Genomic DNA, 18,905 nt, shown 5'->3' with positions numbered 1-18,905 from the left:
GGGGCAGACTGGGGAATAAGAGGCTGGAGAGCAGCACCACAGAAAGAGACCTCAGCACACTCTGTGATTCTGTGAAGGTTATCAATTCAAATTCTGCTAGGCTATAATATTCCTTCGTTGAATGGCACCATCTAATCATTCAGAATGGAAAATCTGTTTATCATTTTTCTCCAGCACAAGGGTCAGAGATATGGAAATGCTTAATAAAAAGTGGTGTTTGCATTCAGAAGTGCTTGTCAGGCTTGAACTGACTCGTGGCACCTTCATGTGGCATCCCATGGAACTGCAGTTGGAAATTACTTCTTCCTAAAGGGGTGTGGACTGCATTTCCTTCACCATTAAATTCCCTGAAGAATTTACAGTAACTGTTTGCATGACAGAGTAGAGCAATAGTTTGGCCTTTCTAGGAGGATGACCATTCCTATGACACAGTACAGCAAATGCCTCAGATATTATATTATACTGCCACAAATTACAGGTAGCAAGAAATGGCTCTAGGAGTGCATTCTAAGGAGAAAACAGATACCAGAAACTTAGGCTGCTACTTCCAGTGGCGTCATGATAGTATTTGTGAAGTAGAGTATTTGAATGTTCACCTAGTATATTCTGGAGTTTTGCTACTTGGTTTGAGAGGCATAAGGTTAGCAAGTCTCCATGGGATGAGGGGGGAGAATAATTTAAGGTATCATCTAGGTACTTGATTAAAACAAAATATAATTATATGTTAATTAACACCATACCTGCCTTCTGTTCCTCTGGTTTCTACCTCTGTTTTAGATGACTGTCTCTCTTAACTGGCTTAAGCTTCAGAAGCATTCCAGTTTCTCTTACTGTATTTAAATGCTTTGTTAAAACATCTAGATGTAAAAGAGATGGAAGTAAAATAATATTGGATGAATTGTTATCAGTGGCTATTTAACTTTTCTTATGTTGATCTTCAGTTTTGCCAAATAAAATTCCTTATTCAGCTGGTGACTTGGTGTGTCATTTCATCCATATTCTCTATACCCCTCCTACTTCCCATGTTCCACTTACATTTACTTAAAGTTCTGGTCTTGAGATGAAAATCCTTTGAGTGAATCAGGATCAAGTGTCACTAATTCAAGTATAAAAATGACCTTTTGTAGAAAAAGTAATGAGGGTGCATAGGATTAAATCCCTCTGCTTAAACATGTCAGTAACTATATTTAGGTCTAGGGATGTAAATTGAAGAAAGATTTTGTACATCAGAGTTCTTTGACTTCAGTACAGAGCCTTGTATTATCTTTCAAAGAACTCTTTTGGTTTGAAGATTTGTAAGGGACTTATTTCACTTAGCCCCATCAAAGAAGGGATAACTAACTCCAATTTAGAGGTGTAAAATGAAGAAAGTTTGTTACATGCATTACTTTAACTTTCTGCCTTGCATTTCAACCATAGTGTTTTATCAGCAAAGGCAATAGCTGGTTTGTACTGCCTCTGTGGTGGTAGGGAAATAACTTGGGAATTGGCAGTGGTTTTGTGTATGGGTAATAGTGCTGATGCAGCAGGGACTGAAAGTGCCTTTCCTTTGATTTTTTTGATTTTGGATTCTGAGAAATAGCTTGTTTCTGCAGCATAGACAAACATGAGTCTAACCCGAGTCTTAAGCACAGATACTTCTACCTCCTACTCCACTGTGTTAAGAGAAGCACAGGATTCTTAATGGTAATCAGTGATGGAGAAATAGTCAGGGATTGTGACATCTTTAACTTGGGGGCTGAGAGAAGCTGAATGGCTTCATTTTGTAGAAAGACAATTACTTCCTGGATAGACTCAAATGTATTTTATCCTTATACCCAGCAAAATAGTAATTTGTCTTGTGGATAAATTTGTACATTGATTTTTCATGTGCTTTTCCTACACTCTAGTTCAAATTTAATCATGTGGAAAAGTAGAAGTGGCTATATGACTTCATATTGATGTTCTTCTAGCAAATGAATTGTAATAAATCTTATCATAAAGCATGGCTGTACTTCTTCAGTTCTTTAGATGAACTGTGTATTCTCTTATATCTTTCAGATATTTTGCTCACAATGTTGGGATTTTTCTAATATTCTGTATTATAATAACGATCTCATTCTATATTTTTCCACAATACTTTAAAAAGTATTTTCCCAAAATAATATCATAAGTTTTACTCTTCCATCTAATATTTAAGTGAAAGAATGCTCTAAAGTTGATGGAGTAAGATAGGATGGGGGTATTTGATTCATGTGTTAGTGCAGCTCTATGGGAGGAGATGTTAGGAAGCCGTCTGTGTGACTTTCCTAGTAGCTACATTCATTCCAGTGTTGTTAGAGCCCCAGTTTTAACTTCTTGTTTGTCTTAACTCATAGTTGTCCTTAGAACGTTTTTATTTCATCTCTATGAAAAACTGTACGGAGGGGTTTAAAAATAACTGTTGGCCATATCTGGCAGACTTACCTAAGAGAAGATTATGAATTCTGAAGTTAAACCCTTCTTTCCTGGGGCTGCAGTTTTCTCTTGGTTAACTTCTGTCTAACCTGCAAATTAAGTTCTAGTAGTTGGACAACTTGGTCTTTTTGCCAGCTAATTAGCTCCTGCAATTACATCATAATGTTTTGTGCTGAACTGAATCTTAACCAACACTTGTGTTGTTACCTGATAGCGTGAAGTAAATGATACTGAAATAGCATTGGTGTGGCAGGAAGGCCACTTGTCTTAGAGAGTGATCAAACTAATATGGTTGTCTCTTTTTACACTGGTCTTGGCTTTCTTGTTTGAGAGAATGCGGGAAGAAGGATATCAATGATGTTATAACTCCTAATTTGTTTTTGTATCTGGGCACAATGGGTGAAGCAGAAGGCAGATTTATAATGCAACCCATGGGCTCAAAGCGAGGTTGACAAGAGCAGGTTGTTCAGATCCTTGACAATTTGGTTGTGCCTTTACAACCTCTCTGTGCAATTGCTTCCCAGCGTTTGATTGCCCTCAAAGTGGAGGTTTTCTTTTTATGTTCAACTGGAATCTAATTCGTTCTCCTGAAAAATAAACCCTTTGCCAGGGGGGAGAAAGCTTCATAGGTACTGCTATCTATTCTGTCGTGTAATTTCAGTAGCTTTTTTACTCCTTCAGAGACTGTAAGTCCAGAACAGCTTTTTCCTTTGTGATTCCCCAAATAGGAATGCATTCAGATGCTGATGGCTTGTTTTGTATGTCAGTAGGCAAGAAGCTTCCTGTCCCTTTTATCAAAAAGGCTTCAGGCAGATCAGATTAAAGCAGTTTAAGTACTGGCCCATTCTCACTGTAATTCATAACATGTGCTTCCTCAAATTTGCATAGACCATCAAGATTAAGATTTTTATGCACAACAGGAGAATTACTGGAGGAAGTTTACAGCATAAATTTTGACCAGTTTTGCACAATTGATGGAGAGGGAGCTCTAGAAGAGGTTGCTGTAAGTTGCTTCCATAAAGGCTTCTGTTATTTGTAAAGGTGCCTGTATAGAGGGGTTTGCCAGGAAGAGGACTGTGAATCACTACAAGGAACTCCTGTTGTGCAGTAATTTTCCTGTACTGATTACTGCTACTAGCTCTTACCTTAAGGCCAGAGGTGGTTGTTCAAAGGTAACACAGTTTAAAAATGTAAAAGAGAGAAACAAAAACAATGAGAAGTTGATATTTAGAACATGAAATAAATACTAAATTAGGAGGACAGCCTAGATGGAAGAGGATTTGGGGGACAAAAAGAAACATAATTAAATGTAAAGTGTGTAGGTAATATCTAATCTCTGGAATAGTGAAGGAAGGGATATAAAGAAATGAGTTTAAGCTTCAGAAAGGGATCAAGACTAGATGTTATTAAATAAATTTTATCACCCGTAAGAATTTCTATTTAGCTTATTCTTGATAATAGGTAATGATATCGTCTCATCTAAAGCAGTTGTAGAATCTTTAGGATGATATCAGCATGGTTTAAATGTATATCATGTCTCCAGGTTCTTCACTCTGTGGTTTTGGCCAAAGCCAGACTGGATATCATGGGATGAAGAAAATAATTCTGTAGTTAATGTGTGTATATAATGTGAAAAGTAGTTACTGGACTATCTTAAACTGAATAAGTTTAAATTAATTGTTACTCTTGTCCTTTTTAATTAATCAATAAAGGACTTAGCTGTTGTTCCATGTGTGTAGGCTACTCAGTATCCTTGATTTCCAGCTTTAATTATCAACAACATGAATGTAGAAATTCGCTTAGATCTTTTGTAAAACTAATACTGTTTTGTTTTTTTCCTAGTTTCTATGGAGATTTTGGACCTTTAAATTTGGCAATGTTATACAGATACTGCTGTAAACTAAATAAGAAATTAAAGGTAAGCTTAATTTAAAAACAATATTCCTATATTTTTTGTATTTTCAAATGAAAATAAAATTAGCTTGTTTGAAAGTGGTTGTTGGGTGCTCACTAGCTAGATGATTATTCTTAAGCTTTAAGGATATTCTTTGTGCTGAGTTCTTTTCCCTCTAAAGAGTGAAAGAAAATACTGTGCCCTCATTTCAGCTTAGGAGGTGAGGCAGGTGACTGAAGGCTGTGTTCATCTTTTTGCAAAACTTGAACACTTTCATGACAATAGTAACAAAAGCTGCTGGTTGTGTCGTGGGTTTGCAGCTAATGAAGTGTGTATGCTGGTCTGAATAACTAAAAAAACAGAAACAAAAGAACAGAACTCAAGGAACAAAACATGGGTCCTGAAATCCCACTGTTTAAAGTAAATCTCAGTGGAAAAGGAGATGGAAACAGAGTAACAGGAGGCCTTGGAACTATGAGAGCACTGCTTGGCAGTAGATAAAACATGGCTGTGTTATCAGCACAGTTGATGACAAATCTGAATCACAGCACCACACTGGATGCTTTGCCTAAATCCCAGCTCCATCCCAGCCAGACCCTCTGAACATATGTACAGTGCAGGCTTCCCCTTCTCCAAATACTTGTGAAGAAGTGATTTGCAGCATGTAAAATCTGTCAACTGCAAGAAATGAAAGAGATGTTTTAATTCCAAAATGATGATTAATGTAACTTGTGGGCAAATAGTGAGAAGACCCTTCACTAAATATTACAGGGGTATGCTGAGTTCCATTAATTCTTAAGTGGAAGTTCTGCAAATTTCTTGAAAAAAAAGTGCTTCTAGTGAAAATTTACATTGCTTTTTACTTTAAAAAGATGCTTATAAAGATAAAAAGTTAAACTCTACTATTTGTAGTTTTGCATGCTTGTGCTCTTATTGGGAAAATGTTGGATTTGCCATTTGATAACACCAGGCACCTTATAAATACATAATCACCCTATTTTGTGGTACCACTGTCCCATTTAAACACGATTCACAAAAAAACACCAGTGATTCTTGCTCAGTAGGAATCTATTTTTTTTCACCTTAATTCTGCTGTTTGTGACCTTATATTTGCTTTATTAAAAACTGGAGAATGCTTGCACTGTGAAGCAGTTAGCCCAGAGAAGAACCAGTAATAAACCTACTATTCTAACTTCAATGTGCCCATGGGAGCTCAAGAGATTGGTTCTGTGTTTTCCAGATTTGGATTGTGACTGTGATCAGTTTGGGATCTTAACAGATCTCATATATATTACTGTGTGCCTTCAGTCTTGAACCTAGGTACCAAGAGTTTCACCCGGAAAATAAGTATGCAACTAATAAATATCTCAGGGTTTTTTTTTTTAATGGTTCAGTATTAAACAGGAATGTGTCTGCAGTCTTTATCCTTGTTCTAAAACCATCATCTTGTTTATTGAATGAGGCAAGGTAATCATCAGAAGTGTCTTGTAAGCACAGTGATGAAGATTGGATGTTGTGATGGGGGGGAAAAAAGGCAGCTAAATTGGAGCTGAACTATTAACACTGGTATTCGCAGGGTTGATTTAGCAAGCTGTATTATCAATTTTAATGTAACTTCTCTATTTTTTTATAAGAATGGATGTACTTGCACTGCTGAGTGAAGGGTACAGAACAGAGAGGTCTCTACTGGGAGGAAGTGCAGTTTGTTGCTGCTGGCTGCCAGAGGCTAATTCCAAATAGGTTAAATTAAACTCCTAGTGCTTAAGAGAGAAAGGTAACCTGATAGTGCAACCACTGGAAAGTAATCCCTGGAGTCAAACAGCTAAAGCTTGGAGCTCTGCCAGAGTGGTACAGAAAGTTACATCTGGCTGGACTCCAGTGTGGCTGGTGGGCACCCTGGGATAGGCCAGTACTGCTGATGGACCCTTGCTCTTCTAGCGGTTACAATCTGTGCCACACCCTGTCCTAAGCTAGGTGCCATCTGCAGGGGGTCAGTAGGCTTGTGAGACTGAAGCCTCTGCAGGTGTATTTACATGGCCCAGAGGAGTGCATCTGCTGGGGACTCAGCCTAGCTACAGTGAGTGCTGCTCTGCTTCCCCAGGTGAGAATTAGTCCCCATTTGTGCACCTCATCCTCTTGTGTGTGTCCTTCACACATGTCCCCAGGAGGAGTTCTGGGGCCTGAACCAGGGTGTTTGCAAGGTCGTGACCTGTGACTTACCTGCCCTGCAGCAGCAAAAGTGTGGTAATTTCATGTGGCACCAGGTGATGTGTGAGCAGCCTGGCATGAGTGTTTCAGACATGGAAAGTGCAGATTGGACCAAGGACCCTTGCCTTAAGGGTGGGTGCCCTGTCACCAGCTGCATATGGGAGGTAAAAGACTACAGATGATCACAGGATGGTTGCTATTGCCATACTGCAACACTCTTGGGACCCTGAAACAGTCACGGTGCTTAAGCCCAGATGATTTGGTGTACTTGGTTGGGTAAGCACTTTTTTGTCCACCACAGCACTTTCTAATGCTGTCATAAATTCTCTGCAAGTAAATCTCTCTTGAGATCTACAGGGAATTTCTGAAAAAGAAAAAATGTAATCTTACAGTGGAAGTAAATATTCTGCAACCATCTCATACACCTTATGAATTAGTTTTCTTACCTAAAGCAAAAACCACTACACTTTGTGTAACCTCTGCTTTTAATTCACAAGATGGTCATTCAGTATGTTCCTCTGGGATACATCTTGACAGACACTGTTATGTTATACTGTTAAATTTTATCTTTTAATGATGTGTGAAACTGATAAAATTTTCTCACTGGCAAAGAATATTTTTCGTGCATCACAGTGTGTGCACCTTAGTTCTGTTGTGGGGAAAAAAAGATTGACAACTATGTTATCTGCAACTATAGTTATTCCCTAGATGACCTGTATTGAAAAAGTCCTTGTTGAAACAATTCTGGTTCTTCAGAGTTGTGCTGTCCCTAGGGGAACTAGAGCCCTAATCCACTCAGAAGCTGTAAGAACAGTAACCTCCCAGAAATGTTGTGAAAGCTCATCACTGAACCTGGCCAGAGGAGCAGATCTAGCTTATTAAATACAGTCAGAAAAATCAGTATTTTTTAAAAATAGATCATACAGCTTAGTTTTGATAATGAAAGTGCAGTGAGTTGACAAAGTACACGTTAGTGTTAACAGATACATTGCATTGATGCTTCACCAAACACCTACTGTAAAGCTTAATCTTCTGTGTACATAAAAACAGTTATTTGTTTTATAGGCTTCTGAAAACTTAAATTGTGCTGCTGTATTCCACTGCTTACTGTGCTATAAGACATTAATGTCAGTTTTCAATTTTGTGTTAAAGCTTTGGTCAGGATTCAAAACCTTTAAATATTTCATATAACAAGGATTATACCCTTAAATTTTGAAAATTACGCAATAAAACTGATTCATTGTTTTCATCTAAATATTCTGGAAACTTCAGGTTATGGCTACTTTAGGTACAAAAGTGTCTCAAAATTGGAATCACTTGATATACCCATATGATTAAAAGATCCCTTCTATAAAATAAAACAAGAAATATGGTCTTACTACATAGAACTTACTTCTCACTAGCTAGCTTTGCAGTTTAAAGTAGTGTTTTAGGTGAACTGCTGCAAAGAACTTTGCTTTAAAATAAGTAGTAGTCAATAAGTTATAATTGAAGTTCTGTCACTGTTGCATAACTACTGTAATCTTATCCCACCTACACATCATGGGTGGAATTGCAGTTAGAGAACACTAAAATTAAAAAATTGAGGAGGGGGAAGAAGGGAGGAATCTTAAAGTACTGGGATTCATTTTGTCAAGTTTTAATAATAATTGAATGCTTCACTAATTAAGTAACGACTTGTGCTTTGTATGTTTGCATATACACTGAGAGAGATGTTGCTGTTGGCCTCAAGATACCTCTTCCAATCAACAGCAACCAGCTATTTCAGGAATTACAGTCTTATTTACACTCAGTTGCATTAACTCTCGTTTCTTCCACCTCTGGAAGTTGTAGCTTGTAAGACCAGACTGGAAGGCACGGTTAGAACTGTAACTAAAGGTGCTGTGCCTCTGGGAGATGGGAGCAGGAAACTCACTGTGGTACCTACATCAGTTTTCTCCTGAGTTGATTGGTTATTTGGTTTTTTGGAAAATTTGATTCTGTGGTTAAAACTGTTCTAAAATTTGCAATAAGTTTTGAGATGAGAGTGGACATGGATAGATTTCTGGAAGTGAAATACAGTTGGCACTACAAATGAAACACTATTCTGCAGCAGTTGCCTTATCTCCTTTTCCCAAGTGTCAACACTTGCCACAAGAGTTAAAAATCTGAAGTTGGGTAACAACAGCACTGGTATTAGGGCATTTTATAGAACATGCAACTTTTAAAAATAGAAAAAGACTTAAAATATTTAGAAATAGAATCTGTTGATGACTTCCTCAAAACTGTAGGAGTGCTGTAAAAATCAGTCTGGAGAAACATGGAGTGGTGCAGTAGAGTATAATGGAAGTGTGGCAATTCATGAAGTTTTAAAAATTATCAGTTCAGTAAATTGTTCAACTTGCCATTTCTAAGTGACAAGAGTGTCTCTTTCTGGCTTTAAATAGTTTTGCTGCAACTTGTCATTATTGTTCTTTTCTGGTGCTTGTTGATTTTTGTTTTCAATGGGAGGTTTGACCCCAGGATTCTGACAGAGGCTTCTTTTCTTCATAAAGAAACAAGAATTACAAGTGTTACTAGTTTTGTCTTTGCCTAGCCTTTCCTTCAGGCTTTTCTCTTGTACAATCTTTTCTTTTTCACCTTTTTAAGTAAATTTTTGCTGTTGAAGGTTTCTAAAGATGTCTGTCACCCCATTTTAAAATAGTATGGATGGAAGTGTTTAACTTATAAAATTACTGTAAGGTTGATTGAGTTTTTCTTTTGTCTTCTCCACAGAATTATGTGCCAAAGAGGTTTAACATAAAGGAGGATGTTTTAGTTTGAAAACGTCAATGTCTTTAATCAGTGTTCATAAGCTAGTGTTTCAAATATTTAAGCTTGGGAGGAAAAATCCAGTTTTTTATATTGAAGACTTTGGTTCAGCTCCACTTTATAGCATGGTTTTGTACAGCTAACCAAGAGATCTGCCCAGAAACAGTGGCTGTTTCCCTGTGCTCTTTTTTATCTGTGATACAGGATTCTTCAGAGTATGAGTAACTTTTTCTCTGTTAATTTTAAGAGATTCTTGATAAGAATTTTCTCTGAATTTTTCTGAACAAGCCTGTTTTGCAGTTTTGGAAAAGTGATTTTGCTAAAGTGCTCTTAAAGCATATTCTTTTCTTGGTAAATAGGCTGTTTTGTTTCTTTTCTTTGGAACAGTATTTCAGTCTCTCAAGAAAGAAGATTGTGTACTACACCAGTTTTGACCAGCGGAAGCGAGCGAATGCAGCGTTTTTGATAGGTGCATATGCTGTAAGTATTTTTCATCACATGGATGCTTCAACCTTCCTTGAGAGCCTTCTGCTGTGTGTAAAATGGCTTCTCAAGGGATGCTCCTTTAGGGAGGTGGCCTGATGGTCATTTCATTTGTCTCTAAGCTGTCTTTGACAACTCATACAACAGAGTTTTAGGGAAACCTGGTCATCATCCCTTAACTCCATTTATTTTACTACACTGGGAATGGCTTTGGCAGATCCCCTGCATGTTTTTCCATAGGATACCATTTTCTTGAATGTTGAAAATCCAAATCACTTCCCTCTAATTGACCATGTTAGGATGAATTGCTTCTCATGTCATTTGTGATTCAGACTCAGATTCAGACTGGGAAGGAGAAAAGATTTTTCCCACAGCCTTTTTAAAGTTACTAAACCAGAGGCATAGTGATTATTGAATTGATTTCCTTTCTCATTTAATTTTCATAACCTACCCAGAATAATAGACAGTGTGCCACAGCACTACTGCTATTTGAAAGTTAATTGAGGAAGTTTGGTTTATTTGTCCTGGTTCCTTTTCCTTATAGGTAGCAGATGGACCAAACATAGTTCTTTCTCATGATTCCTCTGAGTGTGTATTTTTATAGTAATATCTTTTATTAGATTTCTGTAATGTAGTGAGAGAGAAAAGCTGTTAAGTTCTTAACCTTGTAGTTTTTATGCAAATGACTGAGTAATAGCAAACTACTGTGACATGTCCAGTTATTTGCTTGCAGAAGTGTTTTTTCCTAATATAAAAACTTAAATTCGACATCTTAGCCTTACCTGAAACATGAAGGGTTTGTTTGCTGGTAATCTAAGCAGCTCTAGAGGGGATCTGTTCTGTATATTTCTAATTTGTAAATGGCTGGTGCAGGTGGGAAAAACATAAATCCAAATTGCATTTGAAATACTGTGGAAAACTGTTCGGGTAGACTTGGAAAATACTGATTCCATTTTTGTTCTGTAAGCTTTTTAGGACATATGATAGGAATTTTCTTGACAGCATGTACATGGGGCCAGTATTGCTACATGTCATGTGCCTGTGTAATGGCCTTACTGTGGGGACTTTCAACCACATCATCACTCAGAGGGTTGAGAACATAAAAATGAAAATGTCAGAGAAAAAAAAATGTTCAGCATTTATTGAATCTGGGTTTTACAAGTAGCAGTATCATATGGTAAGAGTTACAGCAGAGACAGTGGGAAAAGGGAAGAAAACCTTGTCCCTTGGAAAAAAAACAAACTCCTATAAGAGAATAGTTACTATCTATAAAGTTATTTTTTAAGCTTTTACGTTGCTTCTTAAATACCAATTCAGTTTATCCAAACTATTCAGAATGGGCTCTTTGTGTTGTTAGATTTTTTAAAATTTGTGTATGTTGCAGAAGGAAAGCACTCTGAAGATTCCACATATTAGATTAAAAATGAAGCTAAACTTTGGTTGCTGACTTTTCATTGATACAGATGAGTCAGAAAATGTCTCCTTGGTTTTTATTAATTGAATTCACTGCTTTTCAGGTGCTGAAGATGTACTGTAATGTTTTCCTCTTCATTTCATTATCCTTCCTCCTTCAGTTATTGCTTTGCTCTTGACATCTGAGATACTTTTGATTTTTTCAGGAGCTTGTTCAGTGTTTCTTTCCCTCTTCTCTCTTTGTGTTTTTAATATCTTTTTTCTTTTTCCTCTTGGTGTCTATTATGAGCCTCTATGAGCTGTGTGGACAGCCAATGACCAGGGTTTAGTTCAAAGTGTCATGTATGCACGTCTTGGAGCAGACACAGCTTTGTAGGGCCAGAACTTCTGTCAAATAAAACCTACAGTATTGGGAAAACGTGGTACAAATTTGCCCCCACTTCAGATTCACAATTCCTTGATAAGGTGGAAACTCATCTTTTTCCTGAAGTTCTCTGAACTACCTACTAAGGTAGTAATTCATGCAGCATTAAAGTCTCTCAGTTGCAGCAGTATGTGACTTTTTTCCCGTTTTCTTTTTTAAAGTAAGGGATTGACACAAAACAAAGTTTTGTTGATACCTGAAACTTCTTTGTGTAGACATGTCTTTTCTGATCTGTATATTTCACAGGAATTTGTCATGAAGGAGTATAACATGTATTCTTATGAATTTAGTGTGCTGGAGGAAGTTTCTATCTGGTTAAAGACTTTTCAGACTCAATGCTGATTTTTTATTTTTCCCCTCTTTCCCCATCTCTTTTAGATTATATACTTGAAGAAAACACCAGAAGAAGCTTACAGGACACTTTTATCTGGATCTAATCCACCATATCTTCCATTTAGGTATGTGAACACAAAAATGAGGCTGTCTTCTCTGTTTTGAAATTTGCTAAAAATTTGGGGTTTAGATTGCTTCCCAAAAAGGTGTTTCATGTCTCGTATAGATATTGTATGGAAATAACTGATCTCCAGAAAAAATATTTTTTACATCTTGTGTAATTACCTGCTGTTTGTGGGAATGATAAATCATTTAGATTGATATAAGTCTTAAGTAAGACTCAGTCTAGCAAACTCTCAGGTTTTGAAAATAGTTCTTAGCATGTTTGTGATTTAGCACTTAAACCTTTTCTTCATAATGCATCGTGTTTCACTATTTGGAAGTCATTCAAATATTTGAAATTACCTAGTCCCTAACCAGTGAGACTTGCAGGATTGAAGGGAGTTTTATGCTGTTGTATTTTCTCTGTTTTACAGAACAGGTACTGATATTAAGGTTACAGAATGTTTTCAGTGAATCATAGTTTCTACCAGTCTTTATTCTCTGTACTAAGGTCATATTGAGGCTTGAATCTAAGGAATTTTGGCTATCATGCCTATCTAATAGAGAGACTTGCAAATATTTTTCATGAACTGTGAAATGCCCTTATGCTTTATGAATGAGAATACCTCATGGTATTCTTATGCAAACACTGGCGATGAAAGGCAGCTGCAAGAAGGTCAGTAGCCTCCCTTTTAGGGGAATCAGCATTTTGCAAGTAGTGTTCACTGTTGGCCAGTGCATTTGTAAATGTAGACCTACCTTGTCTATATCAAATTCCTCTGATTCTTCAGCCACTCAGCAAAGGAAGATCAGATTGTCTCTTCTCATACTTGGCACAAAAGCCAGATGCAATATAAACTGCTGGAGTGGTGGATTTTTTTATGTCAAGACCAGTTTGACTATGAAATCTTAAACCATCAGCTACATTTTAAAAAAAGATATTAAATCAGTGATAGCTTTTATTGACAGAGAATTTATACACTGATCTGGTCACTGACAGCTCTCCAAAGCCCAAGAAGTTTACTGAGATACTGGTGTCCATATTTTTTTAGTTAATTATGAAAGATACTTGGTACAATGCATTAAAAAACAATCAGTTATTTTAAACAGGTCAGTGTTTTTTAACATCTCTAAATTCTGTATGATACAGGGGTCATGATCTACATTAAACAATGTCTTGCATGTGCCTTAGCATTGCTTCCATGAGATTTGCTTTATGATCTTCTGAGGCACAGAGGTGGTGCTCACCTGCTTGCAGGTCTCTGACTTTGTACCCTTTCTAAAAATAGGAGTAATGTTTCCCTTTTTCCAGTCACTGGGGACTGGGCCTGACTGCCATTACTTTTCAAATATGATAGAGTGGCTTTACAACACCTTCAGTCAGTTCTCTCAGGACCCTGGGATACATCTCATCAGACCCCATAGCTGAATAGCTGTATCTTGTTGACCAATTAAAGAAATGTACTCTTTGGGATTGTAATAAATTGATATGTCTTTAGGTTTTTCTCATCTCTGCAAAACATTCTCACAGGACCCTGTTTGCTCCAATAAAAGGCTATAGATTCTTGCCTTGCAACTAATTCCTTACAATACTGATATTGATAGAAATAGTGGTAATAAGAAAATGCTATTTCTGCTTGACTGGGAAGGGCTAATGAAAGTAATTGTCTCTGATTTCTTGTGAGACTGATTGGAACCACAGTAACAAATTTAATGACACAAAACAATTTCCTATTATGTGTTAATTGATTATTCAATGGCAGTCCTTGTGAGTTTGAATTCATAAATTTTAATTCCAAAATAGAATAGCAAGCTACTCTAGTATTAGTGAAGGAGGGATCAAAGAAATTGAAGAAATGGCAAGATTTTCTGGAGATAATTTTGTATTATATGCAAAAGAGCTTCTTGTATTTCCCTGGGAACTGTATACTAACCAAAAACATTGAAGAAGGCAAAGTCCAGCAAAGGGACCACTTAGGCTTTGCTGTCTGGGCTGGCAAAATGCTTACGAAAGAATAATTGCTTAATTCCATTTGCCAGCTTCAGGAAAAGACAGCAATAAATTCATGGAGTAGGATATTCTGAAACATAACTACTTTGCAGTCTTTTTCAAGCCCTAGGTTGCTGTGAGAGAAATGATTGTCTAAAGCTCAAGCTTTAGACAGTTACGGGGTTTTTGTGATGGGTTTTGCCTGGTGTGGGTGGGTGTAGGTATTTGGGCTTTTGTTGCTCTGTTTGGGTTTTTTTTAATGCAAAGCTTTGGCAATGTTAGAGGGAGATATTCTTGAGCCTTGCTGTCTCTAGAAGGAATATAGTGTTAGGAGCATTTGCTAGAAGAATTAAACATCTTGATTTCTTGAGCATTCTTCCATGCAGGTGTGGGGCTGGAAGGCACTGACATTTCTTTTGGATCTGCTTTGGACTGCATCAGGTCTTGGCTCTGGATTAGAGCCTAAGCAGATTCTGTTACCTGCAGTGTAGTTTGTCCTGCTGGGGAAGATGGGTGTGTAATCTGGCTGTACTGGAGGGGAGACAGAGAGGAGTGAGGAAATAAACTGAAGGATTGTGGTAAAAGAAGTTAGATGAGAAATGGGAAGCCTGATAGGGAGGGCTTCTTTGGGTACTGAGTTCATAGATGGAGGTTGGTATAAACAAGGAGTTGAGGAAATGCTGAGAGAAGGGCAAGTAGATGTGATGAGTGTCTTCAGTGGGACCATCTACATTATCTGGACATGGGGAAGAAATAATTTAATCATCCTCCCTGGTGTTTCAAAGCCTTTGAGACATTTTCCCCCGCCCCCCATTTCAAGACATAATCCAAATGTCTTGCCTCTTTCCTCATGTTCTAAGGTCTATAAAGGAAATAATTTGGAGATACTAATCATTGCTATTCAGTATTTATTGACTTGAATTTATTCTTGCAGCCTGGAATTTAGGTATTACATAACTTTTGTGGTATAGGTCATCTCTGAATAGTTTTAAGAGTTTATCAGTGACCATAATAATAATCAGTTAAGTGTTACAACAGGACTATTTAACAAGTTTATTAATTTGATACCTGAAGTGTCCTCTATTTGAAAAAAAAAAAAAAAGGACAACTGAATAGGGAGAAGCTGCAGCATTGTCAGATTCTTTGTGGAGTACTGAGGTAGGTTTACATGAAGTGATCACTGGGAAACTGATCTACTTTCGTGTAGCTCAGTGACCTCAAAAAGCCCTAATCGGCTTAGGTCTTCAGCTGGTATTGCATTTTAAGACAGCTTCAGCAAATACAGGTCAGGGGCAGAAAGAAATCAAATCACTCTTCTTACAGAATTCGTGGAAATTTGTTTTGTTTTGTTTTTCTAATAGAGAAGCTAAAGATAACTTGGCAGGATAAGGCACTGCTGTCTTTGAGACACTTTTGTCTTATTTTTGGCTGATTCCCTGTCACTTGGTGACGCTCTAGTCTTTTGAAGATCTTATAATGTATCTTCTCACTTCCATTTAAAAAACAGTGCTAAAACTAGTTAAAATTGTCGTGAATACCAGTTGCCTACTGAGAAGCAGAGTTTCAGATTTTTACCTCAAACTCTCTGTATCAACGAAAAACAAATATGTTTTAATATTATTATGTTCAGTCTCTAAATAATGGCATGAATTTCAGAGAGGGATTTTAGTTTATAGCTTCTGGGATTTTTTTCTTTATTGGCAAGTGCTGGGGAAACAAAGTGTTTTGTTATTGACAATGTTTAGAGGTTTGGTGAAAGAGAAAGCATTGTGTAGTATTGAGGTCAGCTACAACTGTGAAATCGGATGTGGGGTATGCAGCTCTGTAATGCCAGCTCAGATTCGTACTAAATCTCTGTCTCCTGAAAATGCTCACATTTTTTCTCATTTTGGAAGTGAACAGAGTTCTGTCACTGTCTGAAAAGTAAGGTGGCTATTCATGTGAGCACAAAAGATTGTAAGAATGCTGTAATGAAGCATGTGGCCAGCAACCTGCTTTAATGGTCAGGAGCACATCAGGAGAAACAAGACATTTGAGACACGGGTGAGGGAGGCAATCCATGTGAGCTGCCAGCTGTGCAGGTCACTGGGAACAGCTGGCTGTGGGACCTGGAGCTGAGAATCCTGTACACCTGGAATTGTACATCTAGGTCAGCTTCACCATCCTCCCTCTCTCTTTCGTAGAATTTTGTGTTAATTTTTAATGGTTAGGGATTATGTAGCTTTTTTCCCCCAGTGCAGTTTTTGTGAACAACACTATTAGGTGCCTTATCAGTCAAAGAAGTAATTATATACATACAAATAAAAAAAAAGTTATATTCCTGTTACAGCAAAATAACATATAATATAGAACATGTCTGCTACAATCATATCTTCTGTTCATATTTCTCTAAATATTTAATTTTGTAGTTTGCATTGGTTTGGATTTTATTTCTGCCAGCCTCTCCAGAAAACTAGTACAGCTTTTAAACCCTTTCTACTATACACCTGTTCCCATTGGGCACTTAATTTTTTTTGCTCACAAGACCTTTTCGTTTGCTAAAATGCTTTCGTTCAAAAAGGATCTGTTACAATGTGATGTTCAAAATAATCATGTAAATCCATTATCTGTCAAAAACGTATTGTCTGTGAAATTCATATTTTTTTTAATGTCCTGCTTATTCAAAGCAATGAAAATACTTTATGGATTCTCATTTTTAAAACTTCTCTGTTGGGTTTGGATATGGAAGGTTCATACACACTTCAAAGTTCTCATTCCAAAAAATTATGGTTAAGTGTGTTTTAATAATCCAATAATACAAAAGCTTTTTGAGATTGGCCTGCCTGCAATATGACACTACCAAAATTGTAGCTTTTCATTTTCTTCAAAACATTTTCTATGAACACTGCCTGCTCAAAACTGCTGAACTTATTCTGCTCTCAAAGAATAAGGGAGAATTTTCTACTCTTAAAGTACTTGAGATTGAAGGAGCATATCACAGACTTCATACTACTTATACCAAGTTTCATCAAAAAAGAAGAGTTTGTCAATGAAAGATTGAAATTTTGAATCAGTTGCAGATTAAATCTGTATCTGTTTGTACCTAAAATGTTGCTATTCTGATAAATTGCAGTTCTTAGCACTGCCCAAATAGATAAGAGAAAAACTATGAGATTTCCTTAAGTGATAGGGAAATAATCTGCTCAGGCAGAGTTTTGTTAATATCAAAGTGTTCTGAAGCACACTTCGAAAAGTACTTTTTCATTTTTCCACAACGCATTTTTGGGTGGTTTTCTTTTCCATTTAATGTGTCTGTCTCTTACCACTTGAGTATGTTTTGGTTTGGAGTTTCACTTCACTTCATCTTTTACAGACAGGTTGTAATTTTCATATTTGTAGAACTGAGGTTAAGTAATTTTAAAGTTAATTATATCAGAATAACTTTTATTCATATCTATTACCGGACATCAAAATGAAAGCCTGTAATTTAATTCCAAGTTAATGGTCTTATTTACCTGCCCCTGTTAGTGTAAATCAATTAAGACTTAAATAATGGTTAAAGCAAGCTGTACTTTATTTGCTGCTATCTTTACACAATCCTGAGAGGATGCAAACCTTCCTGTTCCAGAATAGCATAAATAATTTGGTAAAGAGCATTTTACCTGATGTAAAATATGCACCTAAAGTAGCTTGCAATATCTAGCTGCATTTACTCTGAGCTTGAGTAGGGGAGTACTTTAACCTGAACTAGCTTCTAAAAAGATGTCTTTGAACTTTAAATTAAAGTTCTCCAAGGGGATTGAATAGCTTGAATGTATTCTGTTGTGTGCTGCCCTTCCCCTAGCTCTTCAAATAATTCAGTGTATATTAAATTCATTTGTATTGTATCTATAGGGATGCTTCGTTTGGGAACTGCACGTACAATCTTACCATCTTGGACTGTTTACAGGGAGTAAATAAGGTAATAACATTTCTTCTTAGCAAAACAGGTTTAAATTGATTTTTAAAACATGAAGAAAAATACTGTTAAAATAGATTATAAAACCTGGTTTCAGAGTAGGCTGTGAATGAGTAGTGATGAAGCCTAAGTTACTGAGGACTGTGTTTGAGTACTGATGGTGGAGGCAGGTTGCACTCTGACCTGCCTGGCCTAGCCTTTGACAGCTTTTTGAAGTTCACCTCATCAATTGGAGGCTCTTAATGCAAAGTCTGGTAATAGATCATTTATATCCATTGGTGAGAGGGAATGACAGCTTGATGAGGTCAAGTGAAACAGATACCAAGCTATACTGTGATTTAATCAGAACAGTTATTACATGTACTTGGCCCCAGCTTTCCCCCAAACACTTGGATTCAAAATTATTTAAAACCAATGAAAACTAACATATCTTACTAGTGATTTGATGTGTCACTTTAAGTAGTCCTGAGCTATTAGGCTCCAGTATTATTTTCTTAAAAACTTTTATATCAGTTCTTAATTGGCGACCTTTACATTTTGTTTATCATTTCCCATTGTTCTTGGTGAAGGGAACAGGCTATAGGAACAGTGCAGTACAGATACTTTATAGACCACTTGTAATTCTTAAAAATGGCAAAACAAGTGTTTTTTAAAAATTGGAAAAAGAGAGATCAAGCTTAATATTTTTAGTTCTGTGGGGGTGGGAAAGGAGCTGTCAGTTACCAGCAAGACTGTAATTTGTGAGGCATTCTTTGGATCCTGAAGATCTGAAGTAGTCAGTGCAGTCACTGTAATTTATCTGCAGCTAATACATCAAAAGGACGGTGAGAATCAGTTTTTCCTCCTTTGTTCTCTTTAAGTTTAATACTGAATTTTTGTCTAGCTCACCTGCAGA

The 18,905-nt window shown here is 36.8% G+C and overlaps 1 protein-coding gene across 3 annotated transcripts in view; it reads left to right on the top strand.

Annotated features, from left to right (window-relative positions):
• The window catches only part of CDC14A (cell division cycle 14A), a 48,529-nt gene that overhangs the window by 6,740 nt on the left and 22,884 nt on the right, over window positions 1–18,905 (top strand). For all 3 annotated transcript variants that reach the window (XM_088170043.1, XM_014885076.2, XM_088170044.1), the window contains exons 3-6: window positions 4,279–4,354; window positions 9,716–9,808; window positions 12,027–12,106; window positions 17,947–18,013. In XM_088170043.1, the coding sequence (XP_088026169.1) occupies window positions 4,279–4,354; window positions 9,716–9,808; window positions 12,027–12,106; window positions 17,947–18,013 (316 nt within the window). The remainder of the gene's footprint in view (window positions 1–4,278; window positions 4,355–9,715; window positions 9,809–12,026; window positions 12,107–17,946; window positions 18,014–18,905) is intronic.

This window comes from Sturnus vulgaris, chromosome 9 (genome assembly GCF_052056855.1).
Source record: "Sturnus vulgaris isolate bStuVul1 chromosome 9, bStuVul1.hap1, whole genome shotgun sequence".
Taxonomy (NCBI): Eukaryota; Metazoa; Chordata; class Aves; order Passeriformes; family Sturnidae; genus Sturnus; species Sturnus vulgaris.
This window is presented reverse-complemented; position numbering and strand designations above follow the sequence as displayed.